This window comes from Mauremys reevesii, linkage group 4 (genome assembly GCF_016161935.1).
Source record: "Mauremys reevesii isolate NIE-2019 linkage group 4, ASM1616193v1, whole genome shotgun sequence".
In the NCBI taxonomy this organism is placed as follows: domain Eukaryota; kingdom Metazoa; phylum Chordata; order Testudines; family Geoemydidae; genus Mauremys; species Mauremys reevesii.
In genome coordinates, this window is record NC_052626.1 from 67,007,049 (window position 1) to 67,033,028 (window position 25,980).

At 45.4% G+C, this 25,980-nt stretch overlaps 2 protein-coding genes across 3 annotated transcripts in view; one reads left to right on the forward strand and one right to left on the reverse strand.

Annotated features, from left to right (window-relative positions):
* Window positions 1-4,904, reverse strand: part of SUSD6 (sushi domain containing 6) — a 105,955-nt gene extending 101,051 nt beyond the window's left edge. Inside the window, exon 1 of one of the 2 annotated variants that reach the window (XM_039537306.1) lies at window positions 4,773-4,904. The gene's annotated coding sequence lies outside the window, so the exon portion shown is untranslated. Of the gene's footprint in view, window positions 1-4,083; window positions 4,101-4,772 lie in introns of those variants that run through there. The other variant, XM_039537307.1, reaches the window with a different exon arrangement.
* Window positions 120-25,952, forward strand: LOC120403389. Its single transcript, XM_039534411.1, has 5 exons — window positions 120-241; window positions 4,619-5,254; window positions 22,010-22,104; window positions 24,614-24,654; window positions 25,905-25,952. Exons 1-5 carry the CDS (start codon window positions 120-122, stop codon window positions 25,950-25,952), a joined length of 942 nt encoding a protein of 313 aa, XP_039390345.1.
* The last annotated feature ends 28 nt before the right edge of the window (window positions 25,953-25,980 follow it).

A 25,980-nucleotide genomic window follows, 5' to 3' on the forward strand; every position in this document is an offset into this window, starting at 1 on the left:
ATATGGGAATCTGTATAGAGCTTTTTCCTTCACTTTATTATGCTCGTATTCCCCCCGTACTGAGACACATGCTTTTCTTTAAATATAGGCTTTTTAAAAAGTAACAAATAAAAACGTCAATGCCCTGCTGTCACAGGCTGGCTGGTCATTTAAGTGGAGTTGGACCCAACCTCACCTGTGAATGGTCAATTACTTCCCCAGCTGAGCGTGATCAGCTAGAAACATATTTAAAAGCCAGCAGGTAGGCCAGTCGGGAGAGAGCTGGAGAGGGTAGGACAGTTCCTGCAGTAAACTCTTGGGTAGTGATAAAGAGCTACAGGAAACAAGTTGGCTCCTGTGGCAGGCCATTGCTCTCAGGAAAGTGGCCCATAGAGTAGATACCTGCAGGGAATAGATAGGCCCCTGCAGCAGACCCTGGTTATAGGGAAGGGATCGCTGAAGTGCTGTTCTAATTGTATATGGAAGAAACAAAGCTGAAGCCCTGAGAAAAAGACCTGAAGCAAACTGTGGCAGTGGTGTCAGTCCTTTCTGGGTTTAGGGAACAGCCCAGAAGCCTACACCTGCCTTCTCACAAGAACCACAGAGGCCACAGTGATGGATATAGTATAAATAACTAGACAGAGATTTAAGGAGGAATGGTGCAACGTGAACAATTACAAACACACACAGAACCCTGGGTTTATTGTTGGTGGATTGCACACCTGAGAAACAGGTAATTAATAGCATAGTATCTTACTTTTTGGAGAGCTGAAAAGATTCTCAGTGTTAGGGGAAACAGTTAAACGTTGGGACTGGATTGCTCATGGGAGACAGAGCCTTTCACTTCTAGATTACCATGCTGAATCCAAGACAAGCTGCTAGCGATCAAAATAGTTACTATTATCTGACTGTTCAATGGCCTACATGAAATAAAGCATCAGTCTTATTGCAGTTCTGAGCCACCATCACATGCCACAACTGACATTAAACAATATCTGTGTCAGTCTCAGTAGAGAGACAAAGAACTGAATGGCTCATGGAGACTCCCTAGAAGTGACCTCCCAGGCCAGGGCTGAGTCGCATGCTCATCAGTGTAAGAGAGGTAGGGGTCACAGTGGAACTTTGTGCTGCAACTGTTCTGTGGTCAGAAAACTTCTGGCTCAGTACCTTTCAACAACACTGAATTCACTTAAAAAAAATTCATATAAAATATTTCTGGGGTAGATTCATTTTCGCAGTGGCCTTTTAAATAAAGGTCTCGTTTTCCTTGTCATAAACCAGGTTTTCTTCAGTTGGAAGTATTATATAATTGTAGTCAATTGTAGCTCATTTTTAAAGTGGGTTCAGGTATACCTCCTTCCCAAAAATAAATCCCCCTGACAATTTTATGGAGATTTAGAAATTGCATTTTCCAATTTTTTTAAAAAAGTGTTATTCTCTCCCTTACTGACGTGTAAGAGGCTAATGCAACAACAGGGGGAAAAAAATGGCTGTCAAGTGCAGAGTTTTTTTTACTCAAACTTTCAGTTACAGTAATCTTTGACATGAATTATAACAATATCAGGTTTAAAAAAAATCAGAAGTGTGATTTTTAAGTTACCAGTGTCCCTTTAATCTCATGTATAGCCATAAATTATGATGCCACAAAGAATTTTTACTTCTGCATAGATGTAAGTGGAAGAAACAGCAGGCAAGAGAAAGAAAAAAAAAATGCAGAAATCTGTTTGTAAATCTGTTTCTAAACTAGTCATCTGAAGGATCAGCCATCAACTAACACAAAACCACATCTATGCTTGTATTACATGCCCCTTAACCTTAGAGAATTGAAGCTGAATATGCAAATCATCTTCTGCTTAGTGGTTTTGTCTCCTCTTGATGCACACAGACACACTACAAGTCACAGCTACAGATGTGAATTGAAGGGAGAAACCCTCCCCTTTCTGTACGCTGCCTGGGCAATTCCTCAATTGGCTGAGAATAACCATGTCACTTCTGCTTTTGCAATGGAGAAAGGAAGCAAGTATTAAAGGTTGTATTACTAAAGAGGAGACAAAGTAATCATCCTCCCAGTTCTGACGCAGGATGCAAGCAGTAAGCTGGTGTCTGATGTCTTTAGCACAGCCTGAGAAAAGGGCTGAACAACTGAGAGTAAAGATGCCTTGGAACTGGACCAGAAATTGAGCTTATTCTCACTGCATGAAAAATTAAAAATAAAAAGTTAAAAAAAAACCTTAAGTGGTAATAAAGAACGTCTCCCTATTGTTCTTACTGTAACTCTCCTGAACAAACTGCATCTGTCAAAAACAAACAAAAAAACCCACACCACACACACGTAGGAATTACTGTGACAAGAGGCGCACTATTGCACAATAGCATTTATGGGAACACACACAAAAAGCCACCAGGAAGTACGATGAGACAAGTGCTAAGTTCTCTGTTTCTCCATTATTTGCAATTCTAAACACGTCAGAAATGTAGAATGAAAATGTTCTGAAACCTCCCACCCCAGGCCACCACCAAATAAAAACTACACTATAAATAAAAGCCACCCAATCACAATAATTAAGCCTCCCATAAGAATAAACCCATTCAAAACTATGTATATTTGTTGAGTCCTATTTAAAGGAACACTAGAATTCAAAAATATTTTTTAAAACCCAGGAGTCACTAATAATGATACATTATAACAATCATTTGTTTACTTATGTTATTTACTTTTCTCCATTTCTCTTATTCTGGATACTGAATACGAGTCAGTTTCACTTTTGTTGCAGCTTCTTTCCACCTACTGGTTCTTATATACAAACCCAATCTTGCAATAGTTGTTACAAATTCTTTAGGGGATATTTATAATCAACTAAAAACTTGTGACCTATTCGTTATAAACACAACCTAAAACATTAAACCTAAACTCTGACACTGCTTTATATGTTTGTATAGTGCCTAGAGCGATGATGCCCTGGCCTAGAGGCACTACTGTAATATAGATAAATACTAGAGAAAGCCATTGGGCACCCACCCTAACTGAACTCAAATTTCACATAAGGAGGAGGAAGTTGTCAGATCTGTTTGACCAGATAAATTATTTAAATTAATAAATAACTCAGCTCCTCTATAGCACTTTCCATCAGTAGATCTCAATGCACATCAATAATCTCTACAGAAGACAGAGAATACCATTTACAAAAATGAGACTTAAAATTGCTATATACATGTACCGATATCTTATTGCCCAAGATAAGGTATTCAAGAGGTCTCCCCCACACTAGAAAGGGTTCTGAAAGGCTGAACAGGATAACTTTAGAGCTGTAGACTTGTAAGAAAATTCAATTTAAAATTATTGTTAACTATTTATATAGCATAGTAAATATAAAGATTGCTTAACCTCCACAGCTGTGTTAATTTTTAAAACATTACATAATGGAACTAATCAAAAGTCAAAGGTATTAATCATTTTCTTCTGTTACTCACTAGTTGCAGACCTCCATTCCAAAGTCTGTCTACAAAAATTTTAGGGAAGACAAACCAAAGGCAGCAGTTAAGTTTCCCTTAGCAGGCAAGGAAAGTGCAAAAGTTGTTTCTGTTGTATGTGGTAAATTAATTACAGACTGTATTAACTAGCAGGCTGACTTGTTAGGAATCAAGCTCAACATGCTGTCTGCATTCTATGATTAACAAACAATTCCGATGTCAAATTTCATGGAAGAGGGGGTTTGTTGCAGCAGAGAGAAGCAAGCACTTTTATTCTAGCAATGAACTTTTGATCTCACTTGTTCTTTTCATTAGTTGCTCCCACCCTTTTCCATTTAACAAATTTTAAATCTAGCCTCACACAGATAAACTGGCAGAACAGAACTAAAGTTAATATTTAGTACCAATACAAACAAGCATTTATTTTGTTTTCAGGAAGTGGCTAGTTAGCAAGAATATTAAATTCAAATAGGGCAAAAAGCAAACAATTTTTAAAAGAAGTGACAATTTTCAAGAAGGAAACAGCAGCGAGACAGAGTTTCAACCTTTCGCAGGAAATACACCATTTCTGAAATATCACCCAAGCAGTCTACTGCTGGAGACACAAAGGAACTAAACACTACCAAGACCTACAAAGTTTGTTTCGCCAGAGAGCTTTTTCTGTCTCTCTCTACCAATTTCCACTGTAAAAAAATAAAAGAACGCTTTTCTTTCACAGACGTCAGAGACAAAAAGGATTTATGAGGTCATCTAGTCCATTCCCAGGGGACATTGTAGGATTGGTCTGTCAGACGCTTTGTCCAGGCTAGTTTTAAAAGACTCAAGCAATGGGATTTCCCCATTTTCCTTGGGAGCCTACCCCACAGTCAACGGGGCAAATGTGATCCTCAGTTATAGTCATGCAACCGCAATGAACTCAGGAAGAGATCCTGCTATCACGTACTCCCCACACCTGGCCCAACTCCTAGTTACACCCCTTGGTACCCACGGGAGCAGCTCTGGCACATTTAAGCCGCAGTTCCCCGGGCGCCCTTCCAGGCAGCAGTACTCCCTCTTCAATGACAACTGAGGCTGGCACATCAGAGCAGGGACTGCGTGGAAGCGGGTCGGTGCCAAGTGCCTAGTGACAGGTCCCGGCGCCCAGGAAGGACCCCGATCGCTAACAAAGTGCTTTCGTGCTGCGAGCTCAGGAGGCCGAGGGGCAAGGGGGAGCCAGCCAGCCCGCCCCCGAGATTGCAGAGCTCACCCCAGCTCCACGCACGCGCCTGTCCGGGGCTGGCACCGAACACCCCCCCCCCGTACGCCCCTCGGAAGGGACTCACCCAGCAGCTCCGCGGCAGGTCACCGGGCGAAGGCAGCCGGCTCCCCTCGCTCCCCCCCGCCTCCGAGGCGCTGGCAGGCTGGGCTGCGGCGAGGCCCGCGTGCCCTTGGCTGTCTCGCTCTGGGAGGGAGGCGGGGAGCAGAACCTGTCGCAGGGTTCGGGGAATGGAACATTCGCGGCCGCAAACGGATACAAAGTAGCAGCAGAACGTCCCGTCTGCACCAGCGTCTCGCGAGCCGCCGAGAGCGTGAGGCTCCTGCTGCCCCCGCCCTCTCTCCGCCGGCAGCAGCCGCCCGCGTGTCTCCGCCTGCGCTCTCGCGCTAGCTCACTGCGAGCGCCGGCCGGGGAGAAGAAAGCGGGCGGGGCAGCGCCTGGCCCGTCCCCCAGCGACACACGGCGGAGAGGCAGGATCAAGGCGGAGCAGGGCCAGCAGCGCCTGTGGGCGGGCGGACACGTGGGAATCCGCCCCGCAGCTTCCGAGGGGTGAGACCCACTCAACAGCCATGGCCCGGCCTCCACTTAGCACAGCGCCTTCGCACAGGAGCCGGCTGCACAGGGGTCACCCACGTGTAGGAACAGGCTACTACTGCCCCCAGTGGCCGGGTATGGCCACACCGCATTGCGAACCTAGCTCTGGGGGACTCGGGCTTGTGGACTGGATGTTTCCAAGCCCGCACTTGGACTCCACACTGCATCCTAAAGCCAGGTTTACAATGGCTGCACCTGGGTTTCACAGCCGTGAAAACATGTCCGTGCTGCGCTACACAGTCCCTCTGACAGGTCCACAGCTTGAGCTGCATCCATGCTGCAAAATGACGCAGATTGGACCCCAGTCACACAGGCACTTAGGTTCTTACCCAGCCCCCTAGCAAGCACCAAGGCCCTGGGGCTGAGTGCTTGCTGAGCCCAGTCAGACTAATTTGTGTGGGAACGGAAGTGGGATGTGGGCTCAAACCTGAGTTAGAGCCCAGGCATAGCATGCAGCGTAGACATACCTATGAATTCAGTCTCACACCACTACTGTAAAGCATCATCAACCCTATTTTAAACATGTGGAAATGGAGGATGCTGTCTGAGGGGGTCTTTTGCATATAGTTTAAGCTTAATTACACTGGTCAGTTACTTTCTGGTTCTAGTCAGTTTCACTTCTTCCTGCTGTAACCCAGCCTTGAAGGATTTCAGCTTCAAAACACTACAGAGTATTATTTTAAAATGCTAACCAAAACAAATATTTTTCTTGACTTTTTACTTCCTATATTATACAAAAACATTTATATGATTTGGTAAAAAAAATTAATCAAAAGGTTATATCTGGACCTACACTACATTAAAAGAAATAATACTACCCCTTCAAAAATCCAAGCGAATTTATACCAAGATTCTTGTCTTGTCAGAGTAATTATCTGTTTTTATTCATGAATCTAGTTATGTGAATTCTGGAAACCGAGAAATTCAAACAGTGATCACCTTTGTAAATAAGAACATGTCTATGTACTTACAAAATTTAGGTTATTTCCCTGTTGCTGTGGAGTTCAAATAGATCCTGACCCTCATCTTTGTAATCCCTGTATAGGTTTGGACAGACCACCCTTGTAAACTGTATCTTCTCTGTAATGTATGAGCTAGACTTCCTCAGCCTCACTTGGTATATGACCTACATAACTGATCAATTTAGTAGCTCTTTTCCAAAACTTCTTCAAAATTTACACCCCCTTAAAGGACCGGTGCCCAAAACTGGACACACTATTCCAGGTGGGGTTTCTCCATAGCCTTGTACATGCCTTATAAAGAAATACTTATCTGTCAAGCCAATGAAGGAGCTTTTCCCTACTGAATCAATCAGGACATGTCATGTGTCCATTGAAAGTTCATGATCAGCCAATTTGTGATCAGCTTGTGTGATAAACCCTGAATGAATGTTTTTTCTTTGTTTTTAAACTGCGAAGGCAATTTGTCTACTTCATACAATACATCTGGGATGAAATTCATCCCTATAGGGAGGATCAGCACAAGCCAACATATTACTTCAATGCTACTTAATCCCTCAGAATACAGTAGAACCTCTCAGAGTTACGAACTGACCAGTAAACCACACACCTCATTTGGAACTGGAAGTACATAATCAGGCAGCAGCAGAACCCCCCCCCCCACACACACACACCCCACCCCAAAAAAAGCAAATGCAGCACAATACTCTGTTAAACATAAACTACTAAAAATATAAAGGGAAAGCAGCATTTTTCTTCATAGTAAAGTTTCAAAGCCTTATTAAGTCAATGTTCATTTGTAAACTTTTTAAAGAACAATCATAACGTTTTGCTCAGTTATCAACAACTTCCATTCCCGAGGAGTTCATAACTCTGAGGTTCTTCTATAGAACTTGAGACATTCCCATCAATTGAATGAAGTTTTGTGGTTAAGATTTTATTTGGGGGCGGTTGGTTTTTTTTGTTGTAGGTAAAGTCGTAGATGGAGCAAATTATGTTCTCTCTTCATTCCCTTATTCCATAGTCTTCATTTGGTGGAAGTAGGTAGAATTTTTTTTCCTCAGTTATTCTAACAGCACTTACATAAGTGCTAAAGAGAAGGAAAATTACAAACAAAAACTTGGCACTGAAATGTAGAAATATGACATGATATGCTGAATATCCTTATGTAGCCTCAGGTTAGTTGTTCAAATCCAATCACATGATGGACACTCAGCTAGTGATATAATAGTTTCCCCTGGTTTTGTTTACAATTCCCCTGTTTATGAAGTATAGAACCTTACTGGCCTTCTTGTCTGCAGCTGAACAATGTGTTTCCATCTTCATGTTACTTGTAGTATTAATCTTAATGTGTTTCATTTCTACAACATTCCACTCAGCAACATTTAGGTTGCCTTATGATTTTTATATCTAATTCAAGTATCACCTGTAGACATCATTCAGTTCAAGATATCATACAGTCATCTGTCAATTCAGGTGTTTGGTCCAGAGGTGGATTACAGTTTTGTGGACCCCTGGGCCAGAGCAAATGGGGGCCCCTCCCCACCCCTTCCACCTGCAGTCCCCCTGCCCTCCTCCCGGCACTCCTGCCAGGGAGCAGGGTCAGGGCACGGAGGCTTGCCCCGCTCCACACATCCAATGCTCCTGCCAGGGAGCAGGGTTGGGATGCGGGGGCGCTCATTTTTCCAGGGCCCCCAGGCTCAGGTTGACAGATATGACACTGCAGAGGACTTACCAGTTATGAGCCACCATGAATGGGATTTGAGTTCTGTACTGGGGTCTGGAGGCAATTATCAATCTCACTTCAAAAAAGAGTTTGAGTTAACACTTTAGGGTAAAGCAGAGTAAAAACAAAGGATCTCCAAGTTGGTCATAAACAAGCCATTGTTAACCTCTGATGGATCAGTTTCTACTGGGCATGAAATGTCTCAATAATATTTGGGTGCAAAATAAAAACTTATATCCACCCACCTAATTTAAGCCTTGCCACAATGTAATGAGGAAAGGACTGGCTAAAGGGACTGTGGTGTTAAGTAGGGGTTAAAATATTTTTCTGGATATGACAACCCACATTCAACTACTCACAATGAGTCTTTCATTGGAACCCAGAATCATTTATGCTAGGATCAGCAGTACTTAAAAAAAGTCCCGTGGGAATAGGGGCAAATATTTATGGGGCGTTTCTGGCACCAGAGGAAGACCAGGTTGCCAGTAACTTATGAACTCCACTGTGCTAGCTTTCTGTTTCACTGGATTCCACCTAACTGAAGCAAAGGGTTCCATTTCAGAGTAAACCCACAGAAGATTTTTTAATAGTCACATTTTGCACATGTACAGCACCCTAAGGCTGCCAACACACTGTACAAATACTAATGAATGAAGGCTCACAACACCCTCTGAGGCACCTCCATGGTAGAGAAATTGAAGCACAGGTTCAAGATCACACAGCAAGTCAATGGAAGAACTGGTAAAAGAACGCATATTGCCTCACTACGACACCTGAGCTTTAACCATGAGACCTCCCTGAACCATGCTTTAAATATAGACAATTCTAAAGAGAGTTAGGCTTAGGGAAAACGGGTATATGTCCCACAGTATTGCCAACCCCACACATTCAAAAATCACATTAAAAAATGACATGCATTCAATGAAGTGGGTATTCACCCATGAAAGCTCATGCTCCAATACATCTTTTAGTCTATAAGGTACCACAGGACTCTTTGCTGCTTTTACAGATCCAGACTAACACGGCTACCCCTCTGATACATAAAAATCACAAGTTAAGCTTATTTTTTAAAAAATCTCATGAGTGGCTTAAAAGTCATGAGATTTAAAAAAAAATTTGGATGTTTTTGGGTTGAACCATTACTGTACACACAGTTCTGCAACCAGGAGAGCTAGAAACATACTTTTAAATGTAAATTGATTTTTTAAAAATTGTATAAACATTGCTTGGTTTAGTTTCATTTTGCTAGTTTTGTCACCTGGAGAAGAGGTGACGGATGCAAATGGTAAAATTGTGATGAGTGCTCAGAAGATAACAGAGGAGAAGAAAGAAATGAGAAGCAGCAGAGAGGGGAAAGGAAAAGGATAGGAACTGAGAAGCGCTGAAGATTTGGGCTTGTCTACACTGGCAACATTAACATGGCTTGTGTAGTCATGGCAGAGCGCTGGGAGGGCATAGCTACCAGCACTGGGAACGTGGCTCCCAGTGCTGGTGCACTGTCTACACTGGCACTTTACAGCACTGAAACTTGCTGCACTCAGGGGGGTGTTTTTTCACACCCCTGAGCGAGAAAGTGGCAGCGCTGTAAAGTGGCAGTGTAGACAGGCCCAGTAGAGGAAGAGAACAGAATGACACCAGATAAGTAATTTGCAAGGAGGGAAAGCGAGGAGGTGAAAAGAAGCAAAAAGGTGGTGAATTTAAAGTGGTCAGTTAGTGAAAGTGGCAGCAGTAAACAGCCTCAAACAAACAAAAATGGGTAGTTATTCAAGAGGCACCAACAGGTTAGAAACTGGCTGAGTGACCCAGATGGCTGCAACAGCTCAGTTTTCCCTACTTAAAAAAATTGTTTTGCTTCTTAATCCAAAAATCTAACATCCACAAATAAACAGCTCTTTAAGAGAGGACATACAGAAGACAGCCTGGGACATGAGCACCTCACTGCAGAGTGCTGTCTCCAGCCATCCTCAATTTCTTTTTTAAATGTGTAAGATTTCCATGAGCACAGCTGCCAGCTGTTTATATCATGTGGATGAAAAAACAAGGCAAGTAGGTAGTCTTCCCATGGCTTTCTGTTGCTAGATAAAGCAAATATCAAATTAAGCATCAGGCAGCATTAAATTCATTCAAAATCAGAGAATCCCTCCATCTCCGCTCCCCCACCCCCACCCCAGTCTTTTTGCCTATTTGTTACAAACAGCACCAGGAGCACAGGGGAGGGATAGCAAGGGGAGCATTGGCCTGTTAAACCCAGAGGTTTGAGTTCAATCCTTGAGGGGGCCATTTAGGGAATGGGGGTAAAAATCTGGGGATTGGTCCTGCTTTGAGCAGGGGGTTGGACTAGATGACTTCCTGGGGTCCCTTTCAACCTTGATATTCTATTAATCTGGTGATTTGTGCTATGTCATGAGAGCACTTCATTGGTGCCCCCATCCATTACTGCAGAATTTCAGCCTTCTTTTTAAAACATAAATAAAGGGCCAGAGGCTCAACTGATATAAATTGGCCTAGCTCCACCAACTTCAGTAGAGTTATGCCAATTTACACTGGCAGCCAGTGGAAACACGTAGGATCATGTGCCCCCCCACATGTTTCTGCCGGGGGAGAGTTTGGCTGAGTGTGGCTGAGGCGTGGACATGCCTGGGAAAGGCACCGGCACCTAGTACTCCCGCTAAGCCCTGCTAGGAGGCACCAAGAGCAGGAAAAAGAGAAGGGGCTGGCAGCACAGCTCTGCCAGAGGAGGCGCAGGGAAGCCCACCGAGTCCTGTCCCTTCCTCGCCCGCAGCCATAGTTACCAATGCTCAGCAGTAGGTGTCTGGAGTCCACTCCGCAGCCACAGCAGGAAGGTGATGGGAGAAGTGGGGAAGGAGCTGTGAGGGGAGTGGGAGAAAGGTAGTGCTGACTTGGAGCGGGTGTGGGAGGCATGGGGGAAGTGGGAAAGGAGGCAGAGGTGATGCGTGGGGTGGTCATGTGCCCCCCATAACTTTGAAATTGTGCCCCCACCCCCACTATTAAGAGTTACATGTGGCCTCTGTTGGCAGCTGAGGATCTGCCCATAAGTTTCTAGTGCTCCTGGTTGGGACAAAAACCTTTTGTGATCAGAGTCTGTAAAAGAAAAGCCTGTAACAACAGCTTGAAGGCAGGTGTGAACTGTCCCCTTTCATTTCAATATAGTGTTTACTGAAGCTTTAAGATAATTTAAATGTCAACCTTATTACTCTTTTCACTTCAGATCCTGTGAGAAGCATCCAGCTTTTCTGGGATTTTAGGCCTTATCTAATATTTATAGTAGAGGAAGTTATATCAATTCTCCCCCCCACCCCCAATCAATTGAAAAGCACCTTGAGTCTGTCTACACAGCATTTTGGAGGGAGCCAGAGGGTGCCTCCCAACCCATGTCAACCCCGCTTCCCGTGCTTCAGAGCTCAAGCTCCAGACCAAGCAGCAGCTTCACAGCACACACATATAGACAGCTAATGTGAGTCCCGCTGCCCCAAGTCTATAGACCCAGGCTGGGAGGCTTGTTCTCACTTACTCCAAAACGGTGTGTAGACATACCCTTGCGTCCACACAGTTAGGTCTGGTCTACACTTAAAATTTAGATCGCCATAGCTACATCCCTCAGGGATATAAAAAATCCATACCCTGGAGTGCTGCAGCTATGCCAACCTAATCACTGGTATAGATGCCGTAGGTCGATGGAAGAATGCTTCTGCCGACCTAGAGATCACACCACTTAGGGAGCTGGAGTTCCTACAGCAGCAGAAAAAACCCTTCTATTGCTGTAGGAAGCGTGTACACTACAGTGTTATAGCGGCATAGCTATGCCGCTATAGCGCCCACAATGTAGATATGGCTGTAATAGATTGTTGGGGAGGCAGCATTTTATACGGGCAACAACCACGGTAGCCCAAACAGGTGCAGGCTCAATGGACTGCATGCCAGTGTGGACATAACACATAGGCACAATTGGTGCACTCAGCTCTGACAGCTGTCATCTTTGGCAACTCCATCAGACCACTCAGCATCTCTTCAGCTTCCTCAGTTCACCAGCTAATAGGTCCCTCTGCACTATCCCCAGCCACCTCTCTCAACACTACCTTCACCCGGAAACGCAAGCCCCTCAGTTCTACAGGTCCAGCTGGGGATCTCCAGCCAGGACTGCACTGTCCCCTACCAGACCCCCTGCACGCACACCCCCATATCACCAGCATCACAGTTGCAAAGACAAGTCAACATTTGAGGTGGTAGGGAGCATACACAAGGGAGTGTGGCAGGGGGCAAGGTTCCAGAGGTTAAGCTACATCTTTCTGCTTTCTCTCTATATTCACAGCCTCTTGCCTCTCCAAAGACAGCAGTATGAGGTCATCTGCCTTATCCATCAATTCCACATTGAGTCAAGAAGGATTTCATCCTTTGTTTTCCTCTCTCTTCTTCCTCAGATTAAGATTTGATTACTGGTTGCAGCCAGTCACCAATCCAAACCTGCCGGGCTGCTAGTTCATATTTTGCTATCGACTATGGACCTATAAGGTGCTTCCCCCCCATATGAAAAATAAAATATCACCAGATATATCTTGTATGGGAGGGTAGGGACATTTCACATTATTGCCAAACAAAACATCATCATCATCTAGCTGTACCTTTGCTCCTGACTGCAGTAGTACAGGGATCACAACATAAAGACAAACTGTAATGGGCTATAAAAATAGTTTCCAATCACTAGATCCAATGCAAGACATCACTACTGCATGTGACAAATAATTTCTCTATACACACAGCATTACAGACACTTTAAGATGAAGAAGCAGCAGGAAACAGTCACATTGTCTACATGGAAAACATGCACCAAGACAGGAAGGTAGAAGCTGGAGCATGAGACACAGAAAGCTACAAGGTGATTTCTGGAGCTGCTCTGTGGCAAATATTTTATTTTGACCCTGACTTCCCTCTCCTTCCACTACCACCTTTTCTTTGTTTAATGAGGACATCTCCACTGAATCAAAGAGCAAAAATACATTAGAGAAAACACCTAGTAACCTGAAAAAGAGCAGTGAAAATCTGTTTCCTGTGTCTCTGGCTGCAGCTTTGATCTTCCTGACCTTACAGCTGTATTTCCTGTTGTAATTCTCATTAAAACAGCAGCAGGAAAGGTGCACAATTTTAATCAATTGAGATTCTGAAATATTTTCAGGTATTTTAATTTGGTATTTTATACTTACATGTATTCTAATTAAGGGAATTTCACTGTAGTTATCTAAGGCAGCAGTAAAAAAAACCACTGTTGTTTTTCTTTGAGGGCCCAGACCTTGGACATTAACATTTAACTGCACCTATGTTTTGTTTATTGTGGAACAACAACATTTGGCATGTATATAACTTTACATGCTCAAAGCACTGTGCAGACATTAACTAATATTTTTACTAGGCTTTTCCATACCACATCAGACCACTGATCTGTCTAGCACAATACCCTGCCTCCTGCACTGACCAGTAGCTTATCCTTCAATATAAAAAAAAAAGACTGCCTCCTAATGCTGCTGACCAACTGTAAATAGCATGTGTTGCCTGGGATTGAAAATACCTTCCTGACCTCTGTGGCAATCAGTTTACACTCTGAAGCATGATATCTGATTGCCCATATTCTCATTTTAGCTAGCATGGCCAACTGATTATATAAAGCTATCCAGACTCTCTCTAAGATAGCCCTAATTAACAATGCAAGATGGATCCACCTATTTTTCAGCACATCTATATCATTAACTGGCTGATTTGTTCACTAGTTAGTTTTTCTTCCCAAGAAAGGTCATTTTAGGGTGACACCATCCAGTTTCAGTGAGATTCCTGGTGATTTCCAGTCAGGTGAGGTCAATGGCAGATTAAGGCAGGGGCTGCAGGACTTAGTCAAGCTCTTACTTTTGGGCCTTGGGAAACAAAACCAGGATCTTAGCTGTTCCAGATTCTCTCTTTGTGTCTGTTGTTTCTTTTGGTCTTTACACAAGAAGAACAACATGGAGAAGCCACACGGGCACATCTGGGCCCCAAATGACCATGTTCATTAAATAGAGACAAACATACAAGACCTAGCTACATACACACTACTGCTCTGACCACTTTCTGTGGGCTTCTGAAACATGGAACACAGTGAGCATCACTAAAGGGCTCACAAACGATTTAAAGGGATACTCCCTATATCTCTACATTACACTGTTGTAGACCTCACTGCTTTCGCTTCCCTCTCCATACCCCAGTTCTGAACTTAAAAAGGAAGTAGCCGGGACGCAGAGATTCTCTTACATGCTATAGCCTGGTGGTTAAGGAACTGGTCTGCAATGCAGGAGTCTTACAGTCACTTCTCTTCTTTGCCTGATTCAGAGTGATAGGAAATGAAAAAAGAAAGAAAGAAATCTAACCACCCACACACCTCTTCTCAAATCAAAAAGCTGAAAACCTCAGGTTTCAGTCCAACAAAAACAGACAGAATTCAATTTTTGCAACAACATTCAAGAGATTTTGGTTTCTTTCCAGTGCAGAATGAAAACAAATGTCAAAGCCTGGAAAGTTGCTGTGAAATGAAATTGTTGTTCCCCCATCAGTTCTAGCAAGATTCAAGTGTATGCTGTTAAATGACTGAAATATTTCAGGGTGATACCAGTTGCACGTCATACAATGGTCAAAGAACATTTATTTTTTCATCTTAACCTGATTCAGAAATTAATTGATAATCCAGTGGTTATAGATTTTGTTTTTACCCAACAGGAGTGATACCATACCACACCAGTCCCACTTTGTCAATATACAACCTCTTATCTTGGCAAAGATTTTTATAAGCATCTGATCATGCTCTGACCAGTTGTCTTAGGGCCCGGTATGGATGGAAGTACTGCTTTGTTGCAATCTGGTGCGTGCCCTAAGAGCCTCACAAGCACAGGGGCAATGGAGCCATCTCTCATGTGGTGAAGTCTGTCATTTGGTGCTATGCAGGGAATTATTCTCCTATTAACCCATTTATGAGCTTGGGACCCTCTTATTCAAAGGGAAGTCAAGCCACCATCAGGGCTGAGAGCCCGATGTGCTCAGTGACAGCTGCCATATTAAAGTCAATACCAAGAGCGGCAATACTTTCCATGAACGTGCTCTTTCTTTCACGCTGTCAACTTCTGGGTGTGAAGGTCTCATCCTAGGGCTAAACACGGTGCAGCCAGGTGCTTTGCAAATTTCACCCGTACGATTCAGCCAGCTTTACTGAGGAGCCACCTGACTCCTGATAGGCAGTCTCCCCATCCCCACTATTTTAGACTCAGGCCCTACACAGCTCTGCTAATGCACCTCAAGCTTGGCTTACAGTTTCATCAGTCCTGGGCCTCTCCTGAGAAGAGTCTGCCAGTTGGACTGACTTGGTTATGTTGGGTGTTATGGAAACAAATGCCCATTAGGAGCTAGGATCTGCCCAAACTTACTTTCGCTCAGGCCTACCCTGTATTCATCCCCTGGAGCGAGGCAAAGGCATCAAGTCCAGCTCCAGCTCCTACCACTCCCTCACCCCGAGTAGCAAACCTTTGGCTCCTCCACTTGCTGGGCCATGGTCAGTGGGCACTGAAGTCAATGAGGGTTTTACCTGAGCAAGGACTGCAGCATCAGAACCAGTTAGGCCAGGATGGAAATCAGTGAACAAGAGTCTCTGCTCCAGGCGTGAGAGGCAGAGGCTGAATGGCTACTTTACTTAGCACAGCCGTAGCAGCTCCATCTCTGTTTTAGATGGGCAACATGACACTGAGCCCTGCTCCCCCACTTCCAGAACCCCAGGACTGAGACAGAGATCAGTGCTAGTGCAGTAAACCCAATGGCACTATTTGAACAATATTAGCTGATCAGTGAGTGCCCTCTGGTGGCAAAAAAATCTTTTCATTCTAGTCTGTACATGGGCACACCAACAAGATACATTTTCAAAGCCCTTCCCTTTAGATGCAAGTAGAATTGGTACCTGGACCTACCTGTGTGTGTAAAACCCAAGTGTGTGTTCTCAATGTGCACAAGAAAAAAAGGTAGCCTATAGATGCAAGCTCTGATTCTCGCCCTTCTAGGTTAAGGGTAAAAACAATGAGGAGTCCTTGTGGCACCTTGGAGACTAACAAATTTATTTGGGCATAAGCTTTCATGGGCTAGAGCCCACTTCATCAGATGAAGTGAAGTGAAAAATACAGGAGCAGGTATAAATACATGAAAGGATGGGGGTTGCTTTACCAAGTGTGAGGTCAGTCTAAGGAGTTAAATCAATTAACAGCAGGATACCAAGGGAGGGAAAATAACTTTTGAAGTGGTAAGAGAGTGGCCCCTTACAGACAGTTGACAAGAAGGTGTGAGTAACAGTAGGGAGAAATTAGTAATGGGGAAATTAAGTTTAGGTTTTGTAATGACCCAACCACTCCCAGTCTTTATTCAGGCCCTGATGGTATCCAGTCTGCAAATTAATTCCAGTTCTGCAGTTTCACCTTGGAGTCTGTTTTTGAAGTTTTTTTGTTGAAGAATTGCCACTTTTAGGTCAGTTATTGAGTGACCAGAGAGGTTGAAGTGTTCTCCTACTGGTTTTTGAATGTTATGATTCCTGATGTCAGATTTGGGTCCATTTATTCTTTTGTGTAGAGACTGTCCAGTTTGGCCAATGTACATGGCAAAGGGGCATTGGAGCTTTGTGGCTTGGGCCTATCAGGATCCATATATTACTAATGTGCAGTGGTGCTGGAACATTTAATAGTGGGGGTGCTGAAAACCAGCCCCTTTACCTCAGTCCATGCCCCCCTGAGCTGTGGCTAGGAGCAGGGCCATGTCTCTGGGAGAGTGGGATCTGGACAGGTGTAGAGGGGGTCCTGGCTGGGGCCACAGCTGGGGGCAGAGGGACCCTTGGCACAGGGCCAGGACCCAGCATATGGGTCTGGGAGCGGAGCCTCATGTTAAACCTGGAGGTGGTGCAGGACCCCTCCACACCCTGGTTCCCGCACCTATGCTAACATGCTTGAGTTCAGATCAAAGCTTTTTGCTTTGGGCCTCTCTCTTAGAAAAAATGTTTCCATCAAAGAAGGCCTGAGAACTCTCTATGTGCTGGGAGAGGAAAGAAACGGTGAGACACAGGCGTGTCTTCCCACCACTCGGCTTTATTTCCTGACTTCAGTCACCTGAGCTGGGCCCAGGTTACAAAAGTGAATGCCTTATCACATGACGGATGCTAATAGCCACTGACGTTACAGGAACAGCTTCCATTTAATAAGACATTTGAAAAGAAACATATCCACTACAAACAACAGCCTTTGGGATTTTGTCCTCCCCACTCCCTGCCTGTTAGGTAAATTCTTAGCGACACGAGTTGGGTGAGGAAATATCTTTTCTTGGTCCAACTTCTGTTGGTGAGAGAGACAAGCTTTTGAGCTACAGAAGCACACACACGCACCCATGTCAAACCCTTCCACCATAAGATGGGCTGTGCAGGTTAGAGCTGTCAGCCCTCACCCCACATGCCTAACATGACACCAATTTCAGGGTAATCTCCTTCCAGAGAAGGAACAAATAGACAACACTGGATGGAGAGCTTAGCAGGGAGGGGATCTCACAGCAGTCTAACCACTGGCAGAGAATAAAAACAACATCAGAAGTAATGTTACTTCACTCTGCCGATGGAAATTTATTCCTGCCCTTGGAGTCTGCAACAATGTCACTGCTCTGTGCCACATCATCTTCCCCCTCCCAACCCACTGATTTTAGACTCTAGGTTCTGGTAGCTAGTGTAGTGTGTGCTCCTATGAGTAGTGTTGGAGTTCTTTATATGCCATTATTGCATTTACTCCCTGTGGTGGGGTGACTCACTGGTGTGGCGCCTCCTGCTGGTTGTCTAGGGAATCAGCTCTTTCAGTGCAGAGCACCCTCTGCAGGCCAGTGTCTTGCTTGCCACTGGCCCCTGTGTCTCCCCCAGACCCCAGTGCCCCTCTACATCAGGGTTCTGCCCCCAGCAGCAATCCACGATCTGGGTCTCCCCACCCAGGGGAACCCCAAACCTTCTATCCCCACCTTGCCTCAGTGGCTATTGCCAGTCACCATCTAGCCCTCGCTCCCTAGGGCAGACTGCAGTCTATAAACCACACATTGGCAAGGGGGGTTGGACCAGTTGCCATTGCCGACCTCTGGGCTGCCCCTCTGCAGCCCCAGTACCCTTTGTGGGCCCTTAACTAGGCCTGAAGCCTGGGGTTTTGCTAGACTGGAGCTCCCCAGCTCCTTCTGCTCTTCCTCAGCACTGCTCCACCTTAGGTACCCTGCTCAGCTCCCAGGCAGCCAGGTCCTTCTCTCTCAAAGGCGGGCTAGAGAGAGTCTCCTAGCTTCTGGCCCGCAGCCCTCTTATAAGGGCCAGCTGGGCCCTGATTGAGCTGGCCACAGCTGTGGCTGCTTTCCCAATCAGCCCAGCTTTTCCCCTGCCACAACCAGGGCCGGTTCCAGCTTTTTTGCCGCCCCCAAGTGGCAAAGGAAAAAAATAAAATAAAATAAAGCCGCGATTGGTGGCACTTTGGCGGCAGCTCAATCACATCGCTTCATTCTTCGGCGGCGGGTCCTTCGCTCCGAGAGGGACTGAGGGACCTGCTGCCGAATTGCCGCCAAAGACCCAGATGTGCCGCCCCTTTCCATTGGCCGCCCCAAGCACCTGCTTCGTTCGCTGGTGCCTGGAGCCGGCCCTGGCCGCAGCCCTCTCCCAGGGCTGCTTTAAGCCCTTCAGGGCAGGAACAGGGTGACCACCCTGCTACACTCCCTCCCCCACAAAACAGTCAGCCTGACAAGGTGTTTAAGGCAAAAGAGGGAAACAACTTTACTCTAGTCGCAAGCTTACACAGAAATCCTTCAGCACTGAGCTGACAATGAGAAACTTACGTCACAGGGCTCCCTCTCACAACTAAACGCCTTGCTCATACAGCCTGAAGCCCCCCCTCCAGTTCCCTTTGGCTCCCCAATGGATCGTTCTAGCCAGTACTTCAATGGGGATGTACACAGGGCAGCACCAGAAATCCTTCCGGCTACTCATTCTTGGGATTGTAGTTTATCTGGGCACCAGCCTCTCTTACCTTGTGTGTACATGACTCCTGTGCCCCATCTCTCTCCACTGTCCTCTTGCAGATAGTACTTATGTGAAGCATCGGTCCTCAGCCTGTTTGAAATGAGATTCATGACAGCAGCTGCAGCTCAGGCCCGGAACATGCTCCTGCAAGGCAGCTTTTTAAAGGACCCTCAAAATTCCAAAAGTCCCCACTTGAGTTTTTCTAAACTAGAAATAAGGGCCTGTCTTAGCTAACCTACCAAAAGTGGCACAGACCCTGGAGTCCCCATAGCCTTATCTTACTTAGGACCTTTCACTGGAGGTTCTCCAAACCTTTTATGAAGGATGGCAAACATTATCCCAGGTCAGTGGGGAAACTGAGACAGAAGTTTACAACTTCCCCATAGTCACACAGTCAGTGACAGAACTGAGAGAAGGATCCAGGTCTCCCCACCTCTGAGCCCACGACCACAGCAGCCTCATTCACATAGCAGTTTGGCTGCCCCTGTTGTCAGCGCTGGTTCAGTTGTAGACATGCCCGTCACTGCAGCACCAATCCATGGCCAGTGTTATCAAAAGCTCTTGAGAGGCTCAAGAGAGCCAAAGCGGCCCGTTGACCCTGAACCAAATGCAGCAAGAGACCACTCAGGCTATTCAGGACAGCAGTCCTAGCGACTGACATTCTTTACCCACAGCCCAGTACTTGCCTACCTGCCCCAGGTGTTGCAGGACCTTGTTTGTACAGTCCTAGGATCCCTATCACTAGGACATTCCTGGGTTTAGTTCTCCCACATGTTCTGGGTCTTTTTCTGTGGCGTGCTTTAAGGCCAGCTGTTTTCAACCTCAGTTACACCTGATGCTGCAGCTGCCATTCATTTCTAATGGGGGTCGAAGTCATTCACCATGTCGTAGGACAAGGCCTATACTTTGTAGATTTAGGAGCACAGCAATGGCCTGATCCTCCAGTCCTTGCCCATGGAAGTCCATTGGACTTGTGTTTGAATTACAGCAGGACTGAGGCCTAAAAATGCAGCAGGTAAATACTACCTGCATGTATACTGAGAAGTAGTCAAATGATTACAATCTTTTTGCCAATATTTTTGGATCTCAGCCATCTTTTATAGGCCCTGGGGCCTCAGTTCATGACTTCCTTCCTGTTCCTTTCATGCTTGAACAAAGTCTTCTTGTTCCTGTTAGCTTCTTGTGCCATCTCCCTTTCTACACTTAGGCACTCTCTTCACTCCACTCTAATCTTTCCAGTTCTCTTCTGTGCACAAACAGTTCTCCCAACACATCCTTTTCAGCCTGAGTACTTGCTGTTGCACTTCCTGAGTTATTAATTTACACATGGGGCGTTGTTATGTGTTTACTAGGGCAGGATAAATAATTAAAGATTATTCAGGGAAGATGTAAATATGAAGACATCCCCCAAAGGGCCCCAAAATAAAGTAACTCGGGAAAAATTGGCTCCATCTCCTGAATTGTAATTTGTGAGACCTAGATTATCTGGATAGCTCCACAGGCAGAGAGAATGAATCTCCTCTGGAGTCCTAACCAGAGAACACCAAAGGGGAAAGCCTTTCCTCTGCAGCATCCTCCTCCTCCTCCTCTTCTCCCCTTCTCTCCCCTCTCCCTACAGAGCTGGGGATCTGCTGATGGAGGTGAGGTGCAGGGGTGCTGGAACAGTTTTTATAGTGGGGGTGATGAAGGCAAAAAGCTATGTATTTGGGTTATTGCTATTACTTCAAGCCAGGGGATGTGGCAGGACCCCCAGCACCTATCGTCAGGTGGGAAGAAGCATAAGGCTGTGTGGATCACCACGTCCATGAGCATTCGCTTCCTAGATTAATACTGACGCATTGCCTAAATGAATAGTTAATATCCTCTTCCATGAGATGAAGTCCCCTGCTGTGGCTCTAGAGCAGTCACTGCAGGAACTGTGCGACCACAAATACAAAGGGAACCAAGGGACCCTGCTGACAGCACTGAAACTCACGGATTTGCAGGTGGGGGACCAAACGCCATTTGCTCTGAACAAATAGGCAAAATTCCCTGCAGAAATAATCCAGAGGAGCTCAGAAAAATCTTGCAGTCTCCGATCAGCTACATGAGCCACTCCTACCGGGGAGCAATGTGGGCCTTAATTATTTTTTCCATAATTACAGCAATTTGATTTTTACCCCAGTAATCCAGGATTCAAGCCCCATACTACAACAGCATGGATTATGCTTCACCTTACACCGTCACCTAGACTGTAAGGCAGGGTAGTCAACAGGCAGACTGTGGGCAAAATCTGGACTGCCAGATGCTTTTGAATGGACCTCAAAATATTTGTTCTTACTTATTATTATCATTATTTTCTCCAGAGTCTGGACCTTAACTATACCTTGACCAAGAAATCTGGACCTCCTAGACAAAAAATAGTTGACTACCACTACTAAGCTGTTCGGGGCAGGAAACATGAACTTACCCGCAGGCCTTCGTCCTATTTAAATCAATGACAAAACTACCATTGGCTCTAATGGCAGCAAGTTTCTTCAGAGCCTGTGTTTATAAAGTACTGTGTAAGTCTATGATACTAAAAGGTGCTGCACATCACAAGGTTAATACAGCCAAATGGGGCCCAACTTATAGGCAGCATCTCAGCAAGTGCTATATACAGCAAACAAACAGGAATTAAAGATATCACATGTGAAACTGCATAACTTACTCCAAGGGCCAAATTCCCCGTTCAGTGACACAGGTGCAACTCCATTGTCATCCTGGCACTCAGGTAATATGGTGATGAGAGCTGTCTGAGCACCTGACTAGAAAGCAGGAGAATTTGACTCAGTATGTAATAATGAGACTAATTTAAGGCTAGCTCCTTCCATCTGTTTCTGTAAGTAGAAGAGAATGAGCCTCTCTTAGGGAGCAGGAAGGGGTAGCTCCTCTATTCCTCTTTTCTCCCACAATAGGGCTCTACAGAAGACCTCTCTCCAGTGGAACTCTACAGGATCAGGGTTCCATGAGGGTCTGGGGGCAAAACAGATGGCAGAAGAGGCACCCCAAGGTACCAGCTACTCTTTGTGGAATTGTTCCATGCTGAGCGCTGTGTATTCCAGTCAGAAGGCTAAGTGGGAATTAATGTTGCTTCAAGTGGAGGGAAGGAAAATGTGGAGGGGACAGCGGTGGCTCCCGGTACCAGCGCTCCAAGCGCGTGCCTGACGGTCCCTGCGAGGGCGGCAGTTAGGTCGCCTTTGGCGGCTTGCTTGTGGGAGGTCCGCCGGTCCCGCGGATTCAGTGGCAATTCGGTGGCGGGTACACCGAAGCCACGGAACCAGTGGACCTCCCGCAGGCATGCTGCCAAATCTGTGGGACCAGGGACCTCCCACAGGCAAGCTGCCAAAGGCAGCCTGCCTGCCATGCTTGGGGCGGTAAAAAAGCTAGAGCTGCCCATGCAGAGCAGGAAACCGAGCCCAGCCAGTCCCATGGACTGGAGCTGGGGTAGACACTACAATAGGGTGAAAGTGGAGTGGGCTCTGCAACTCTCCCACGGCCTCCTCTAGGACCCTTTGACACATTCTGGCCACCTAGTTCTGTGTCATGATCCAGGAGTTAAAAAATCTGCCATAGATTGTGTAGAGTGTGAAGGGATCAAAACCACTGGTGCTGAGATAGGCCCATTGTCTCTCATCCAGTGGACAGAGCTGGCTCCAGGCACCAGTGCAGGAAACAGGTGCTTGGCGCGGCCAATGGAAAGGGGCGGCACTTCCAGGGTCTTTGGTGGCAATTCAGCGGTGGGTCCCTCAGTCCCTCTCGGAGGGAAGGACCAGCTGCTGAATTGCTGCCGAAGAATGAAGCGGTGCGGTAGAGCTGCCATCGAAGTGCCGCTGATCACAGCTTTTATTTTTATTTTTTCCTTCGCCACTTGGGGCGGCAAAAAAGCTGGAGCCGGCCCTGGGAGGGGAACCCACCTTTCAAAGATATTTTTGCCTCTAGAAAACTAGGTTCTACTATCCCCACTCCACCCTCAACCCCCACATGAGGAGATAATTACTTGGAAATGCCAAGGCTAGCCACGAGGACCCTCCTGCCGGTCTAGCCCCAGCCACAGGTTCCTCCAAGGGAAAGGAAGACAACGTAGCCCTTAGCTATAGGGCACCCACTTAAACATCAAACCGGCAGCCTTGTTCTATAGTAGGGCCCAATTCCAGAACCCCAGCAAGAAACACCATACCTGGGGAAAAGCCCTCTTCTGCAAAAAGGCCAGTTTAACCTCAGAAAGCCAGTAGCCAGGAAACAGTTTACAAAAAAGATCCTCAGCCTCTTGGGCATCTTACTCAAAAGATAAGACTTACAACAGAAAACAAACTCACGAGATAAAATACCCACAGTGAGAAACCCACCCAAGCTGCAGAGAGTTATTTCCCTCTAGAGTAGCAATCACTGCCTCCACACCTGGCCCCTATGCCACCTAGTAATTGGGTCCAGCTGCTCCAGCTTCCTATTGCTTTCATTCCTACTGGGAACTATTCCTCTAGGTGCTAGGTTCCACCCTCAAAATGAGGCATTGCCTGATTTTATAAGGAAAACCAGGACTTGGGGTACCCGGGACCCTGAGGCCCCCCTTTTTGAGTCCCAAAGGACTTGTCCACCTGTCACATGCACAATAATAGCTTGATTATGCAAGGTGCTGAGCGACTCCCGGAATGCTCATCGTCACCATGCAGGATCCAGGCCTGAATCCTGGAATTGCAAAAGAGAAATTTCTAGTAACTTGATTTCTTACAATAAAACAGCTACCTACCCAGTTACACACAGTAGCCACACTCTGATCTCAGCCACACTGATCTGAACAGTCAATGGAGTTAAGAAGTTCTGAAAAAAAGAACTTGCTCCAGATGGGTTTCACAGGTGTAAATAATAGCAACATTTTATCTGTGGTCCTGTCTGGTTCATTTGTCAGTCTAAGACAGTGTATTCTAGTGGTGAAAACATGGACCTTTGGGTCAGGAGATCTGGGGTTTAGCCACAGCTCCGCTTCATTCTGATAGTGTTACTCTGAGCAAGTCACTTGGACCTGCATTTTCAAAAGCATCCCCTAATTTTAGTGCTCCAGTTTTCAGTTGGCCATTTTAAGACCCATGGGTGTCTCAACAGACAGTAGAGCTGGTAGAAAAGGGCTGCAACAGAACACAGAGGCAGGGCCACTGAGTCCAATGGGACTGCTTGTGTAAGCAAGTCAGGGTTGCTGAACTGTGTCATATATATGCATATATATTAAAATGGAATTCTACAAAACTGTTTTTAGAAATCTCTGTCACTCTTCCTTGCTCTACAAACCTATGAATAGTGCTGGGATATTCTGCAATGGAAGCTGCTATTTTACTGATATTTCATAGCATGTACTTTAGAATGGAGGTGTACACGTTATGCAGCTCCTGCTTCTACGAGGTGAACTCTCAAAGTGGTTGGAAGGCAGGTTCTAGTTTTCTTTAAATACCTATAAATAACAGAAGTTACCTTCCAACCACTTTGAGAGTCTCCTGCATTCAAATTTATCTGCTGTACTTATATAGGTCCCATCACCATCGTATCTGAGCATTTCACAATCTTTAAGGTATTCCTCATCACAGGGAACTGCTATAGTCCCCATTTTAGAGATGGGGAACTGAAAAGGCACCTAAGGCGCGGGGCCCAATTCCGGGAAATCGGGCGAATTGGCCTAAAGCTGGCCCTGGTTACAGGAGGTGGGTGGGTGAGGTTCTGTGGCCTGCATTGAGCAGGAGGTCAGACTAGAAGATCATAATGGTCCCTTCTGACCTTAAATTCTATGAGGCACAGAGCAACCAAGGCCCATGGTCCAACCCCCAAAGTATTTAGAGACCAAGCTCCTGTTGAAGTTAATGGGAACTAGGTGCCTAAATATCTTTAGCTATCTAGGCATAAGTGACTCATTCAGGGTTGCACAGCAAGGCTGTCAGAGAGCTGGGAATTATACCTGAGTCTCTCAAGCCCCATTGAACTAGCCTTCCTCTCACACATGAGTTGTATTCCCTCTGCCCTACTTTACATCAATAGATTGACAAACTTTCAGATGCCTATTTGATTGTTATGTTTTAAAATTATATTTAAGAAAGTCATTTATGTATAGATTTACTCTGCTTTGTAATTAAATGTAGCTATTAGAATCTTTTATATTACACAGCAGTTTTTCTTCAGGTTACATCAGTTAACCCTTTGGTACCTAGTCTGTTCTATATATGTGATGCTGGATTCTTTGGCTCTGAGCTGCCTCATGCAATGACTCCCTGAACCTCAAGGAATTAGTAAATCATCAGTTTTGCAATAAGAACTCAACACAAGCTAATTTCAAGGGTGGCATATTAAAACCCCTGTCCAGTGGCTTTCATGTTTTCTGAGGCAACATCTGGCATAGAGTTTTATTCCAAATATTATCAGAGTTAGGAAGATTTCCCTCTGACAATCTTCAATTTGGCAGTATTCCCAGATGTCAGTTTAAAGGAGACGTAACATCTATTTGGCATCTCCTCCAGCCATAGTCTTTCATTGCTCAAGTAGAATTGCTCCACTGTGCTTCAAAGGTTGGGGGGAAAATGGTGGCATGGAGGCGGAATTCATTCTTTTAGCACCTCCATAGTTTAGGATTTGTTGACTTATACTTAAAACAGGAATTCTACCTCTTAGTTTTGCATGAATAACATAGCGTATTCTTGACAAGCTCAGGGCACTTGGAGACAGAAATTAATTCCCAGAAAATTCAAAGTAAATCCACTAATTATAGTTAAAATTAATGTAAAATGGGCCATTTAACATTTTTTTTCTGTGAGTCTCATCTCTTTTTTCTAGCTAGGAGATGGATTTGGTGCTCGCCCTTCAAACTTTACATATAGTTAAAACTCATTTGAAACTCAGGCATTTTCTG